The sequence below is a fragment of the Ammospiza caudacuta genome, chromosome 6 (genome assembly GCF_027887145.1).
Source record: "Ammospiza caudacuta isolate bAmmCau1 chromosome 6, bAmmCau1.pri, whole genome shotgun sequence".
Lineage (NCBI taxonomy): Eukaryota > Metazoa > Chordata > Aves > Passeriformes > Passerellidae > Ammospiza > Ammospiza caudacuta.
The window spans coordinates 64,530,982-64,546,081 of NC_080598.1; the positions used below are offsets into that span (position 1 = coordinate 64,530,982).

Below are 15,100 nucleotides of genomic sequence, written 5' to 3' on the forward strand. Positions count from 1 at the left end.
GAGAGAGAGCCAAAATCTGCATGCTGGATGGGTTTTCATGGAAAAATTTGATTTAATAAGTCAGAAAGTGTCAGGTTGTATTTCTGAGTGTTTCTCAAATGCCATCTTTTGATCAGGTGCATCGTGGAAACGGAGAACTTTGAGGAGCGAGTGGCTGTGCTGAGCAGGATCATAGAAATCCTGCAGGTCTTCCAGGACCTCAATAATTTCAATGGAGTTCTGGAGATTGTCAGTGCTGTGAACTCTGTCTCTGTCTACAGGCTGGATCACACATTTGAGGTGAGTTTAGGGCATGGAAGAGGAAATTAAATCAGAATCCAGAGCTGGGTCCCACATGGTTCTGGAGTGAAATCCATTGTTGGCAGCAAAGCCTCCCTGGAGTAAAACCGGAAAAGAAGAATGTGAATAAAATGGTTTGAGTTTTGCATGACTCTGAAAAGCAGCACAAGGCCTTGAACTTACAATCAAATGTTTAATTTTTATTAAAGACCAAATTTTTTAACTTTAAAGTTAAAATAACAATGTGTTTTCAGTAGTCTGGAATGTTTTCTTTGGGATCCACATGACTGAATTGTTGGGGGCTGCAATCCAGAGCAAACCATTGCCACAAGAGGTTCTTTGAAACCTTCATTCCAATTCCTAAATTTTGCTCATAGAGCCAGGGATTTACCTTGTACTTACTAACGGTGCAAATGGTTCTTTGAAACTTTCATTCCAATTCCCAAATTTTGCTCAGAGACCCAGGGATTTCCTTTGTATTTGCTAACCATGCTGTTGAGAACATTTCCATCCCTACGTTTTTTTTAATTTTGACAACTCAGGCACTCCAAGAAAGGAAGAAAAGAGTTCTGGATGAAGCAGTAGAATTAAGCCAAGATCATTTTAAGAAGTATTTAGCTAAGCTCAAGTCAATCAACCCTCCCTGTGTGCCTTTTTTTGGTAAGTGACAAAATTTTTGGTGTGGTGTCACTCTGAAATTGAGTTTGCTGCAGAAATATGGTTAAAAACTTCCTTTTTTTTGAATCAGGAATATACCTAACAAATATCTTGAAGACAGAAGAAGGGAATCCTGACTTCCTTAAAAGACAAGGGAAAGAATTAATTAACTTCAGTAAGAGGAGAAAAGTGGCTGAAATCACAGGAGAGATTCAGCAGTATCAAAACCAGCCCTACTGCTTACGGGTTGAGCCAGAAATCCGGGTAAGCAGCCATGAAAAATCCCTTTGGGGACTGGAGAGGGGGAAAATGCCAAATAATCTTCTAACACTGGACTAATTTTGCATGAATAGTGATTATCAAAAGAGGGGGGAGCAGTGGGTGGTAGACAACAAAGGACCACACAAAGGAGCAGCCAAAAGTGGTGAAAAATGACATTTTGAATCTTATGAGTATTTCATTAAAAATTTCTCTGTGTGCTTATTTTTTAAATATTCTTGCTACTTGTTTCATTCAGAAATTCTTTGAAAATCTCAATCCCATGGGGAAGATACCAGAAAAGGAGTTTACAGATTATCTGTTCAACAAGTCCTTGGAGATTGAACCTCGCAACTGCAAGCAGCCCCCTCGATTTGTGAGTTTTTTATTGAAATTTCATGAGAACACCCTGAGTTGGAAGGGAACCACAGGGATCATCAGGTCCAATTCCTGCAATATTTAATTAAAATTAAATTGCTAAAATTCACTGACCACTATGGAAATAACACATGGTTATCTCAATAAGCCAGGTGTATTTTCTTCAAAATTCCTTATCCTGAGTTGATTTTCCCACTTGATTTAAAAATACTTCTGCTCCTGATGTTTGTCACTACTAAAATATATAATCTTTGTTTGATTTTAAAACTCACTTTTTCCCCCAAAACTTAAAATATTGCTGTCAAATTTGTATTTCTTATCATACAGTCATATGATAAAATATGGAGTAATAGTTTTCATTTCACAATACCAAGAAATCTTACATTAATACTAACTAAAATATTACTTTTATACATATGTTAAGTTTTCTTTAAGAAAATTTATATTTTTGTTTTGTCTGAATATTTGATATTATTGCAAAAACTGCAGACTTTACCAGGTGCAACCCTTTTTGCTGAAGAAAATACAGTTCCATTTAAAGGAGTAGCAATTTTGGGTTTAAAAGCCCAGCTCCTGGAGCTCAGAGTTCTTTTTTAAGCAGGAAAATCACAATTTAGAGCACTTGGTTTTTATATGTTGTAATTGCCTGAGGAACTGGAGCCATGTCTAATTTTTTGGGAGAGCTATAAATCATTTTTGCCATCTCTTGTTAGAGGAATGAGTAACATGATGTTACAAATGTGGCAAGAAAACACCAGAAATTGCTATTGCAAAAATGCTTCTGACAGTAATGTTATTAAAATCTTTTCTAAAAATTGGGGTCTAGTCAGCTGGGCAGGGATTCTTGACATCTCATGGTTTCCAAAGAGAGAGAATCTTACTGGAATTTCAGGAAAATCCAGCTGTGGGTGCTGCAATGTGCTGGACACCACTGAAAGATGGGGACATAATTCACTTGGCAAGGCTCAGCTTTGATCTGTGCTGGATTACCCAAGCCTGACCAGACTGAGTTTGTCCAGGCTGGTGTAGGAATTTTTCCTGGATAAACTGGAGGACAAGGACATGTTTCCAAGTGTGTCCTTGGTCCTGGATGTGTGCAGGGCCTGGTGACCCTCTGGTTTTGCTATTTCTGTGGGGCTCTGCTGCAGCTCTGAGAGGCACCTGAAGCAAATTTTTATTTCCCAAGGCTGTTTTCCCAGTGTTTTGTCCAGGTTGGCAGCAGAACCTGGACTCTTCATTCCTCATACTTGAGGGGAAATAAAAGATTTTTTCAGCTGCATCCACAGCTTCCCAGCAAACCCCTGCTGTGTAAATAACACTGCAGCTCCCATCAGCTGTACCCCCGTGCTGCTCTTGGAGAAATACCTCAAAAATACCTCACAGGGCCTTGGGATTTCTGCAGTGGGGAATGGCAGCAGTGCTTGGGAATGCTGCAGTGGGGAATGGCAGCAGTGTTGGGAATGCTGCAGTAGGGAATGGCAGCAGTGCTTGGGATTTCTGCAGTGGGGAATGGCAGCAGTGTGGGAATGCTGCAGTGGGGAATGGCAGCAGTGCTTGGGATTTCTGCAGTGGGGAAATGCAGCAGTGTTGGGAATGCTGCAGTGGGGAATGGCAGCAGTGTTTGGGATTTCTGCAGTGGGGAATGGCAGCAGTGTTTGGGATTTCTGCAGTGGGGAATGGCAGCAGTGTGGGAATGCTGCAGTGGGGAATGGCAGCAGTGTTTGGGATTTCTGCAGTGGGGAATGGCAGCAGTGTTTGGGATTTCTGCAGTGGGGAATGGCAGCAGTGTTTGGGAATGCTGCAGTGAGGAATGGCAGCAGTGTGGGAATGCTGCAGTGGGGAATGGCAGCAGTGTTTGGGATTTCTGCAGTGGGGAATGGCAGCAGTGCTTGGGAATGCTGCAGTGGGGAATGGCAGCAGTGTTTGGGAATGCTGCAGTGGGGAATGGCAGCAGTGTTTGGGATTTCTGCAGTGGGGAATGGCAGTGTTTTTTGGGAATGCTGCAGTGTGGAACATTGCAGTGTTGGGAATGCTGCAATGTTTGGAACGTTGCAGTGTTGGGAATGTTGCAATATGGAACATTGCAGTATTGGGGACAGTGTTGGAAATGTTGCAGTGTGGAATGTTGCAATATTTGGAACGTTGCAGTGTTGGGAACGTTGCAGTGTTGGGAATCTTGCAGTGTTGGGAACAGTTTTGATAATGTTGCAGTGTGGAACGTTGTGGTATTGGGAACAGCGTTGGGAATGTTCCAGTGTGGAATGTTGCAGTGTTAGGAATGCTGTGGGATTGGGAACAGTTTTGATAACGTTGCAGTGTTGGGAGCATTGCAGTATTGGGAACATTGCAGCTTGGAACATTGCAGTGTAGAATGTTGCAGTATGGAATGTTGCAGTTTGGAACGTTGCAGTGTGGAACATTGCAGTGTTGGGACCATGTTGCAGTATGGAATGTGGCAGTGTGGAACATTGCAGTATTGGGAACAGTGTTGGGAACATTGCAGTGTTAGGAATGCAATGCTGCGGGATTGGGAACAGTTTTGATAACGTTGCAGTGTTGGGAACGTTGCGGTATTGGGAACATTGCAGTGTGGAACATTGCATGTTGGGAACAGTTTTGATAATGTTGCAGTGTGGAGTGTTGCAGTGTTGGGAACAGTGTTGGGAACGTTGCAGTGTTGGGAACAGTGTTGGGAATGTTGCAGTGTGGAACATTGCAGTATGGAATGCTGCAGTGTTGGGAACATTGCAGTATTGGGAACAGTATTGGGAACATTGCAGTGTTGGAACCGTGTTGCAGTGTAGAATGTTGCAGTGTTGGGAACATTGCAGTGTTGGGAACAGTTTTGATAATGTTGCAGTGTTGGGAACATTGCAGTGTTGGGACCGTGTTGCAGTGTAGGGACCGTGTTGCAGTGTAGAGCGGTGCAGTGTTGGGAACGTTGCAGTGTAGAGCGGTGCAGTGTGGAACCTTGCAGTGCTAACAGCCCCCCTGTCTCCAGCCCAGGAAAACAACGTATCCGCTGAAATCCCCGGGGATCAGGCCCAACACGGGCAGGCACGGCTCCACCTCGGGCACGCTGAGGAGCCACCCCCTGCCCCTGGAGAAGGAGCCCAGCAAGATCAGCTTCAGCAGGATCACCGAGGCCGAGCAGGAGACGGCGGCGTCGGCGCCCACCTCCCCCAACACGCCCTCGACGCCGCCCGTGTCGGCCTCCTCCGAGTTCAGCGTCTTCCTGGACATTGACCTCAACAGTTCTTATGGTAAATGACAACTGGGCATGGCTTCATAATCGTGGCTGCTGTCCCCCAGGCTTCCCAAATGTACTGGGGAGGGGGGTGTATGCACCAAGATTTAAAAAAATTAATAGGAAAATGTGAAGTAATTAAATTAATTCTCAGCATGCATTAAATTCTCCAGTTCAGGAGTGTTTTACACAGGAAATTCTCATTCGGGTTTGCAGCAGATAAACTTGGGGGTTTTTTTCTGATCTCTCAGGTTATTCAGGCATTTGTTCTGTGCTGCAGTGCAGTGGTTGTGTCTGGAAATGGTTTAATGGATTTTTTTATTTCCCAGGTAACAACAGCATCTTTGCTCCTGTGAACTTGCCTCAGTCGAGTGAGTGTTGGAACTCTGTTAAATTTTAACTCTGCCTGCCCTCCTGCTCAGGAGAGCTCGGTGGGGATTGAAATCTGAAATCTGGGATGGGAATGTGGGCTGCATTCAGAAGGGCTCCTTTTAGATCAGACGTCCAGTAAAGAATGTAAAGTCTAAAACTTAAACTGCTGGTTTAGTTTGGGTTGGGGTTTTATCTCCAGGCTCTCACATGATTTTCCTTCTGTTTTCAAATGTCCTTGATGATTGTTTTGTTTGACTAAAGCTACAAATAAAGAAACTTGATAATTTCCTAATCCCACATGGTGAAAACAACTGCTCTGTTGCTGGGAAGGAAGAGACACATTTTGTACCACATCTGTGAGGAATATCCTGCATTCACCTGGGTTTTCAGCTGTTCTTTTTATTTATTCCACACACATTTTTTAAAATATGATTAATTTATTTTCCAGCTGGAGAGCACGGGCCTGATGTAGACACAGAGCTCAGTGCACTCCTAAGAGGAAAAGCAAAGGTGTGACAGAAGTCACCAATACAAGTCAGAGGTTGTGTTGTGTTTTAATTTGAGGATTTTTTCTCCCTCTGTAAGAACTCACTTGGAGTTCCCTGGATTTATATTCCTGTCTCTCAGCATTGCCTGCAGGCTGCTGATGCCTTTTTTTGATACTGGACATAGGAGAACGCTTTGTGAGGCCTAGATCAGATAAAGCAGTGAATTAAAGAAATTCCTGCTGCTGAAGTTACTGGTTCACATTGCTGTGGAGCACAAAGATCTTACTTGACTTGCTTTGAGTTTGGTTTGATATTCCAGATATGTTCCTCAGATATTGCACAAGGAGTAAAAGATCTGCTCTTCCCTCTCCAGAGACTTTCTTCAGCTCCTGGGGGAGCTTCCCTAAACTGAGTGATGAGCCTCAGAACCCTCCTCCACTTCCTCCACGAAAAAAGATGGATCAGGATGCTTCCAATGCTAAGGTATTGCTGTCCTGGATCGAATAGCTTTGGTGATGAACTGGGGAATATCTAAAGTAATTTCTCTTGGAAAAGACCTTGAAGATTGTCAAGTTCAGCCATTGATCCAAACAGGGCTCTGTCAGTCTAAAAGACTTTGAGATGCAGAGCTCCAGTTTCCTCTAAGTTTTGGATTCCCAGTGTCCAAACCCTGCTAGGAATTTCAGGAACAGAGTGTTCACATTCCCATCAAGGGCACAGCTGCTGTGCTTCTGACAGCACCACTAGCAGAGGTCAGGAGAACTCCTCATCTGAATGAAGACTTCTCTTTGTCCAAACATCTGGACAAGGGAAATGGCTTCAAACTGAAGGAGAGCAGGTTTAGATGGTGTGACCATGTTCACAGGGGTCTCAGGATGAGGGAAGAGATGAGGGTCAGACTCCATGTTTCAGAGGGCTGATTTACTATTTTATGATACATATTACATTAAAATTATACTAAAAGAATAGAAGAAAAGGTTTCATCAGAAGGCTGGCTAAGAATAGAATCAGAAAGAATGATAACAAAGGTTTGTGGCTCGGGCTGTGTGTCTAAGCTAGCTGACTGTGATTGGCCATTAATTACAAACAACCACATGAGACCAATCACAGATGCACCTGTTGCATTTCACAGCAGCAGATAATCAATGTTTACATTTTGTTTCTGAGGCCTCTAAGCTTCTCAGGAGGAGAAATCCTAAGGAAAGGATTTTCCATGAAAGATGTCCATGACAAGATGGAATGTTGGGAATTGGGAATTCCTGGCTGGGAGGGTGGGGAGGCCGTGGCACAGGATGCCCAGAGCAGCTGTGGCTGCCCCTGGAGGTGTCCAAGGCCAGGTTGGACAAGGCTTGGAGCAGCCTGGGACAGTGGGAGGTGGGGCAGGAATGGGACGGAAGGGGCAGGAATGGGATGGGATTTAATTCCCTTCCAACCCAAACCATTCTGGCATTCCGTGCTCTCCGTTTCTTACACCTCCCTATCCTCCACCGCAGGGAAATTCCAAGTCGGATGACGATCCTCCGGCCATCCCACCTCGGCAGCCGCCGCCTCCAAAGATCCAGCCCCGCGTTCCCGCTTACAGCGCCCCGCTGGAGCAGCCCCTGCCGAGCCCTCCTCCTCCTCCTCCTCCTCCGCCGCGGGACCCCGTTCCCGACACGCCGCCGCCGGTGCCGCTGCGGCCGCCCGAGCACTTCATCAACTGCCCGGCCATGAGCCTGCAGCCGCCGCCGCTGGGCCGCTTTCCGCGGGAGCCCGAGTGGCTGCGGGAGGCGGGCTCCGGCCCCAGCTCCCCGGGCACCCCTCCCAGCACCCCGTCCCCGCGGGTGCTGCGCCGCTGCTGCGTCCTCAGCGCCAGCCACAACAGCCTGGCGCAGCCGCCCGTGCCCCCCGTGCCGCCCCGGCACAACTCCAGCCCCCAGCTGCCCAAACTGCCGCCAAAGACTTACAAAAGGGAGCTCTCCCACCCTCCTTTGCACAGACTGTCTTTGCTAGAAAATGCAGAAACTCCTCAATGACCTTAGCCATAGTAGTCATTGACACTGGAATACTGTTTGTAAAGTTCCTCTTTTCTTTTTTTTTTTAATTTATTCAGAAAAAAAAAAAAAAGGCAGTGTATTTTAGTATTTTCACAAATTATGCTCTTAAAGTGCTGCTGATCAAAAAAAAAAAAAAAAAAAAAAAAAGGTTTAAATTGGAAAAAATTCAGCCTACACACATTCCAGCCTGTGTGGTTGGACAGCATTACCCTCAGGTGAGCAGCAGCATTGCCTTGGTTCACATCCTCAGTGCCGACCGTTCTGCCAGGACACAAAATAGACCTTTTGCACTGTAAACTACACTAAGTGAATTTAAACTGACATCATTTAATTGCACTGAGCCAAAAAAAGGTGCGTCTGTGAAATTTTTTTTCAAATTTGAGCACTAGTGGCCTTTTTTTTAATTAAGGACACCCAGCAATGGGATGATCAAACAACACAAGGATCCAGAGCGTCACAGATTTGAAACCTCTGACCACTTGCCTTGAGGTTCCTGAGTGACAGCTCCTGTTCTGGAATATTCTCATGCCATGTCTTAATTGCCATTGATTTGCTGCTGAAGACAAAGAAAAAAAAAATAGGTTGAAATCTAAATACCAAAATATTCCTTTGGTGTTGGTTCTTTGGAGAAAGGATGAAGGAGGAGTACCCGTCTCGGATATCGGGGAGGATCCCGGGTACTTCACATGCATCCTGTTCAGATGTGCCTTTTTTGTTTTGATAGGCAAAGGTGTCTTAAGCTAAAGAGTTTGTCTGCTGTTGTGGAGAACAAAGCTATGCGCCTGTACAATTGTTTATATTGTATATTTACAGATATGCTAATGACGTGTATAAATTGAAGTTGACTTGGAGGCCTATAACACAGTCTGCTACTGCTGGGACTGGATCCGGCCAGCAGCGTTCCCTCTGGCCTGGGGCAGTCCTGCCTTCCAGACCTACTAACTCCCTCTAGATCCACACCTAACTCCTGAATCCACTTTGGAAATTGGTAGCATTTAAACCAGCAAACACTTAAAGCTTTATTAAACTTTTTAAACTGATAAGTGAATGGAACTTTTCTTTGCCAGTCGAACGGCCGTGTTTGAACTGGTGTGAGAGTGAGTCTGTTTTACTGGTAGTTCTGTAGCAGCATTTATAAAGTGGCCTTCACAAGCCACATTTTATTTACTGGTTTGTGGCCTTCTACTGTGCTTTGTATCAGAGTTCTTAACAAGATTAATAAATCACCCCAGTCTTAATTTTTAAGAGCTTGAGCAGTGCGTGTTCCTTGCAAGGACAAGGTTGGGAATTGCATTTTTGACAATACAAAATGCCCCAATTTTCCATGCTGCTGGTCTCACTTTGGCTCATCCCAGGCTTCCAAATCACACTCCAGCTTCTCATCATTCTGCCTAAGCTGCTCCCGTTGTCTTGGGCATTCCATTTGGAAAATACTCCTTTTTGGAAAGGAGATAGCACTGAAGAGGGATGTTAATTAGAAACCCCCTGAGTTGGAAGGGATCCATCAGGAATCCAACTCCTGGCCCTGTACAGGATCATACCAAGAACCCCCAGTTTTCTCTTCCTCCCAATTTCAGATGTATTTTTCTATCTTTCTATCCTTTTTTTACTGCCTGTCTCCTCTGTGCTCCTTCCCTGAGGAAGAAGAGGGTTGGAATCCATTCATACTTTTTACAGGAGAGCTGCTTCATTTTGCTAAAATAAGGTTCAAAAAGTCCCAAATTTGTGATGCACAGACTGGAGTGCAGGTAGGAAATGGAGGATGACTTGGAAAAGTGGAATTCTTTCTTAGACTATTTACATTAACTCTTTTGAAGTCCCCACCAGCAGCTATTGCTAAACAAGGAATAATATTGTTTTAGACTTTCGTGTGTTGTTGAAAAGGAAAAAATTCTCTACCACATTTTAGAATATACAGATGTCAGCTTTATGCCTTCCTGTAAAAGTGCTTATGCCAGAACCATTTTGAATATTCCACAGTAAAATATATCATAGTATGGCCATGGAAAGTGGTCAAAGGCAGTGAGATTCCCACCAGAATGGTTCAAGAGAGCAATAAATAACATTTCAGTTACTTCATAATTAGAGGGGTAGGTAAAAAGAACGACAACAAAAAAAAAACTGCTAGAAGGGGAAAATGTGAAGTTTGGGTTTGAAATTGGCTCTTGTGGGAAAAGGCAATTCCCTCAGAAAACAACTTCCCAGGAGAATCTGCTGACCACCAAGAGGCCTCACATTGCTCTAAAAGAAATGAAGAAATAAAGTAATAAAAAAACCCTTTTTTCCACATATCCAAGGGGTGGAAAAAAATCTAAAACCTTTGCATTTCAAGATGTCGACGCAGAATCAACTCATATTCAGTCGCTTGGTTAAAACCTTTTTTGTGAGTTTATTAAAACCTTTTTGTAGGTTTGCTGAGACCTTTTTGTAGGCTAAGTCCTTTTCTACAGGTTTATTAAAACCTTCTTCATAGGTTTATGAAGACCTTTTTCATAGGTTTATTAACCTTTTTGTAGGTTTACTAAGACCTTTTTGTACATTTATTAAGACCTTTTTAAGTCTATTAAAGCCTTTTTGTACATTTATTAGGACCTTTTTTGTAGATTTACTAAGACTTTTGTAGATTTATTAAAACTTTATTGTAAGTTTATTAAGACCTTTTTTGTAGACTTACTAAGACTTTTGTAGGGTTATTGAAACTTTTTTGTAAGTTTATTAAGCCCTTTCTTGTAGGTTTGTAAGACCTTTTTTAAGTTGTGTGAGGGCGGTTTGTAACAAAACCTTCAGGAGGGCTCAGGCTGGAGCGGCTCAGGAGGGATGAGGGAGCGGCTGCTGAGGGCTCCGCGCTCCCTCAGGGCCGCGGCTGCCGGGATCCTGGAATAATTCCGGCTGGACACGGCTGCCAGGATCCTGGAATAATTCCGGCTGGACAAGCCTCCATGCCCCCAGCTCAAGTCTCTCCCGCCGTGAGGAGCGGGCGGGCAGCGCCGTCCCCTCAGGGCCCGCCCGCCATTTCCTGCCGGGGCGGGGCCGCGCCGCCTCAGAGCCGCGGCCATGGCGGGCTTCGTGCGGGAGCTGGAGCGGCGGGCCGGGCCGGCGCTGCGGCTGGAGCAGCGGGCGGCGGGCGGTGTGGGCTGTGTGGTGTGGGACGCCGCACTGGTGCTCGCCAAGTTCCTGGAGACCGGCGCCTGCCCCCTCGCCCGGCGCCACGTCCTGGAGCTGGGCGCGGGCACCGGCGCCGTAGGCATCATGGCAGCCACGCTGGGGTGAGCGGATTCCCCGCCCGGCGCTGTGTGCTCCCTCAGACCCTTTTGATTCCTTTAACTCGTTTTTTCTGCTGTGCTGAGTGTCCCCTGCCATGGCGTTATTCCCTAACCACATTTGTGTGTTACAGGGCGAACGTGACGGTCACAGACCTGGAGGAGCTGCAGGAGCTGTTGATGGTCAATATTGAGAATAACAAGCACCTGGTCACAGGGTCCGTCCGAGCCAAGGTACTGAAATGGTTTGTATGAGCCTTTATTTAATGTCTCTGTTCAGCTTTAACGGGGATTCTGGGTTCGGGTTGAAAAAGAGTCGGTTTAGATGGGATATAGGGAATTGGGAATTCCTGGCTGGGAGGGTGGGGAGGTCCTGGCACAAGTGCCCAGAGAAGCTGTGGCTGCCCCTGACAGTGTCCAAGGCCCGGCTGGACAGGGCTTGGAGCAGCCTGGGACAGTGGGAGGAGTCCCTGCCCATGGCAGGGGGAGGAATGGGATGGGATTCAAGTTCCCTTCCCACCCAAACCATTCTGGGATTCTGTGATTCTGCATTACCTTCATTAAATTACTAAATAACTTCAAATACCTCTGTGAGAGGGAAACTTAATACGAGAACACAGTAGTTAACTTTTTGCTGAGTCCTTTACTATGTGTTTCAGTAAAACTTCTTTTCACTTCTTGTTGGTTTTTTCTTCTTTATTTTTTTAGGGGTGAAGATGTAACAGAATTTCAGCCTCCCCCCGATTATATACTCATGGCTGATTGCATTTACTATGAGGAGGTAAATGAGGACTTTGCTAAACCCCTGCAGAAAGGTTTCTGGGGAAGGGGGTGGGCTAAGTGTGTTTAGTATGAGAAGTGTTCAGGTAAATATTGTACTCACTTCATGGTCCCTGTGGTTTATAGGAATAGGTAGAACAAAACTGGAAAATGCATTTTTAATAGATGTAAGGCCGTTTGACATAGAACCAGACACTATTTTTATGTTAAAAATCCCAAACTGAATGTTTATGCCTCTCCCCCTTTTATTTTTTGTTTGGTTTTGGTTTTTGTTTTTTTTAACATTGGGAATGGTGAAGCAAAGTGTGAACTGTTAAAATCATTGGTAAATGAAATTTTAAAGTGTTACATCTGCTGTTTGGGTTCTCCTCATGCTTTCCTTGGGAAGGCAGGAGGATAAAGCCTGCCACAGCTGAGGGGTTGTTGCAGTCTGCCTCGTGTCCTCAGCTGGAGCTTGCAGGATGTGCACAGAGAGCTGAGGGAAGCTGCAGGAAAAGGGAAATAACCTGACAAACCCCATGTCCCAGTGCCCTTCCAATGGCTTTACCAGCCCCTGGCATTGAGTCCCTGCCTGTTGCTCCCATTTCCCTCCTCTGTGGTCTGGATCTGAGCCATCCTCCAGGAATAATTGAGAAAACTCCGACTTTTGGAGCACACTGAGGAGTACTCATTGTTGTGTGCCTCCAGGAAGTGCCCACTCAGCACTGTGGGATGTTTCTGGCTTGGATTCCAGTTCAGTTTTCTTGGTCAGTCTGGGAAATTCTTCTCCTGTGAGTCCCCTTTCCTCCTCTCCTTCCCAGCTTTTCCCCATATTCTTCTTGTCCCAGTTCAAGCACTAAAAATAACCAGCAGAAAAGTGAAACTGGGAGGTTCCCTCTTGGGTGAAGACTTTAGCTAGAGGGTGTTGCAACCAGTGAAATGAACTTGAAATCCACGTGGGAAATGTTTCACCTTTCTGGGCAGTCCTTGGAGCCCTTGCTGAAGACCCTGAGGGAGCTGACAGGCCCCGACACTTGTGTGCTGTGCTGCTATGAACAGAGGACTGTGGGGAAGAACCCTGAAATTGAGAGGAAATACTTTGAAGTAAGTGAGTTTTAAGCATATTTTCTTTTAGGCTGCTCTGTTGAAAGCAGAGGGAAAATACAAAGTTTTGCTCAGGAGCTCAAAACTCTCTCCTGAGTGATAGACGTGCTTCTGAAAAAAAATCCTTCTCTCTAATGAGAGCCCATTAATTGCTTTAAGTGAATATTCCAGCTGTGTCTTGTGTGCAGGTGAGGAAAAGCAACACAGGGAGCACCTGTGGGGGGTGATGGTCAGTGCAGGTTTACCGCTCTTGTACAGGATATAATAATAATAGTAATAATAATAATAATAATAATAATAATAATAATAATAATAATAATAATAATAATAATAATAATAAAAAGGGTGAGAATTCCAGGGGGTTGGTGTTAATCACAGCACCTGTTTGATAAGTAGTGCCTCACACTTGTGAGGCCCTGGCAGTGAGGAGAGCTGTGCTCAGCTCTGAGGTGCTGCTCCCACAACAAACTCAACAGGTCTTGGTGTTTCTGGCTGATTTCTGTATTTTTTTTGTGATTTATTTCCTTCCTTGCCAGGTTCAGCCCAGGCAATCTGAGCACAGCCCAGAGCTGACGCTGGGGGATTTTAGACTGGATTTTTCGCTCCTCTCCCTTTCAGTTGAGGGGATTGGCAGGCAGGTGCTGTGGTTTGGCTTAGCATTTTAGGGATTGAAGCAAAATCATGGATTCACAGAATCATTTAGGTTGGAAAAGCCCTCTGAGATCAAGTTCAACCATCTCCCAAGCACTGCCAAGGCCACCACTAAGCCATGTCCCCAAGTGCCACATCCACACATCTCTTAAATCCCTCCAGGAGTGTTTTACCACAAGCATAAACAGATTTTTGGGGAGTATTGGAGGTGTCTGTAGCTTCACGTTAGTGCTGGAGCAGTTTAAATGAGGGTGAGGTGCTGCATGGTGGGGAATGTCTGGAATGGTTGTGGAACTGTTCTTTGTGGAACAGCTGCTCCAGAGGGACTTTGAACTAGAGAAGATTCCCCTGGAGAGGCACGACGAGGAGTACCGGAGCGAGGACATCCACATCGTGAGCATCCACAGGAAGCACAGGGTGGGTGCACAGCATCCAGGGTGCTTTGGGTTGTTGGGAAGGGACCTAAAGCTCCTCTCATTGCACCCCTGCCATGGGCAGGGACACCTTGCACTGGCATGGGTCATGGCACCAGCACAGCAACTGCTGCCCGGAATTCCCAGAGCTGCTGTTTGCTTGGCACAGCGTGAGCATTCCAGGGGTGGAGCTCCAGACTGACTGTGAAATTTGGGATCCCGTGGAGCCACAGCCCTGCTTTGTTCCCAAACCTGGTGCTCCAGGTGCCAGCCTTCCTCTTCCTGGTCAGCACTACCTTTGAGCTTCACATTTCTCCTGCTTCTGTGCGCTGGTGGGGTGGGATCTCCAAACTGGAGTTTAGAGGCCCCAAAGTAATAAAAATAAAATGCCTGGTGCTGCTTTTGGCACTGTGGGCTCTGCTGTGCCACCCTCTCCCCAAAACCAGGCTCTAGATGTGATACCCAGCAGCTGCCAGGATTGCTTTGATCGTTTTGGGGTTAACTGATGAAGCGTGAAGAAAATATTTTGCATATTGTGCTGACACAACATGCAGCCTCAGCTCTTGAACAAAACCAGGCCGCTTGCAAATCTGTCATCTCTGTGAAAATCTCTTGACAGAATTCCCCGCCGTGAGATCTTTGAGCGCAGGATGTGTCCCCTGGCGGAGCTGTGGAGCAGCGGGGATGGGATCACAGCGCGGAGGGACTGTCTGCGGTGTGCTTGTGACTCATCTGCGCCGAGCAGCTTCTGGCTGGCCCGCTCGGGGTCTGACAGCGCCTTCCGGCCGGACAGCTGCGGGCTGCCCGTGTCTGCGGCCCGGGGAGGCGGGGAATGGGGCCGGGGGAGCGGCCCGGGCAGTGCCGGTGCCTCTGCTGCGGGAGCGGCCCGGGCAGCGCGGGGGCTGTGCCGGTGCTTCTGCCGGTGCCTCTGCTGCGGGAGCGGCGCTACCGAGCCCCTCCGAGGGCACCGCGCCGGAACCGCCCAGAGGGGAAAAACGGGAGCGGCTCGAACGGCCGGTCAATAAAACTTTGGCACCGGAGTTGGGTTTCACATGTGGGTTGTTCATTCATGTGACCGTGTTCACTGGGGTTTTGGGATTGGGGAAGAGACGAGGATCTGACTCCATGTTTCAGAAGGTTTGATTTATTATTTTGTGATATATATTACATTAAAACTATACTAAAAGAATACAAGAAA

General features: G+C 46.2%; 2 protein-coding genes across 2 annotated transcripts in view; both read left to right on the plus strand.

Annotated features, from left to right (window-relative positions):
• The window catches only part of SOS2 (SOS Ras/Rho guanine nucleotide exchange factor 2), a 52,548-nt gene extending 43,588 nt beyond the window's left edge, over nucleotides 1-8,960 (plus strand). Inside the window, exons 16-23 of the mRNA XM_058806333.1 lie at nucleotides 117-279; nucleotides 822-939; nucleotides 1,028-1,200; nucleotides 1,454-1,570; nucleotides 4,574-4,835; nucleotides 5,149-5,190; nucleotides 6,053-6,162; nucleotides 7,173-8,960. Of these exons, the coding sequence (XP_058662316.1) occupies nucleotides 117-279; nucleotides 822-939; nucleotides 1,028-1,200; nucleotides 1,454-1,570; nucleotides 4,574-4,835; nucleotides 5,149-5,190; nucleotides 6,053-6,162; nucleotides 7,173-7,694 (1,507 nt within the window). The 3' untranslated portion in view covers nucleotides 7,695-8,960. The remainder of the gene's footprint in view (nucleotides 1-116; nucleotides 280-821; nucleotides 940-1,027; nucleotides 1,201-1,453; nucleotides 1,571-4,573; nucleotides 4,836-5,148; nucleotides 5,191-6,052; nucleotides 6,163-7,172) is intronic.
• Nucleotides 8,961-10,769: 1,809 nt separating this feature from the next.
• VCPKMT (valosin containing protein lysine methyltransferase) lies at nucleotides 10,770-14,725 on the plus strand. Its single transcript, XM_058807628.1, has 6 exons — nucleotides 10,770-10,981; nucleotides 11,110-11,220; nucleotides 11,684-11,756; nucleotides 12,719-12,838; nucleotides 13,802-13,906; nucleotides 14,522-14,725. The coding sequence occupies exons 1-6, from the start codon at nucleotides 10,770-10,772 to the stop codon at nucleotides 14,534-14,536; spliced, it is 636 nt and encodes a 211-aa protein (XP_058663611.1). The 3' UTR covers nucleotides 14,537-14,725.
• Nucleotides 14,726-15,100: the final 375 nt, after the last annotated feature.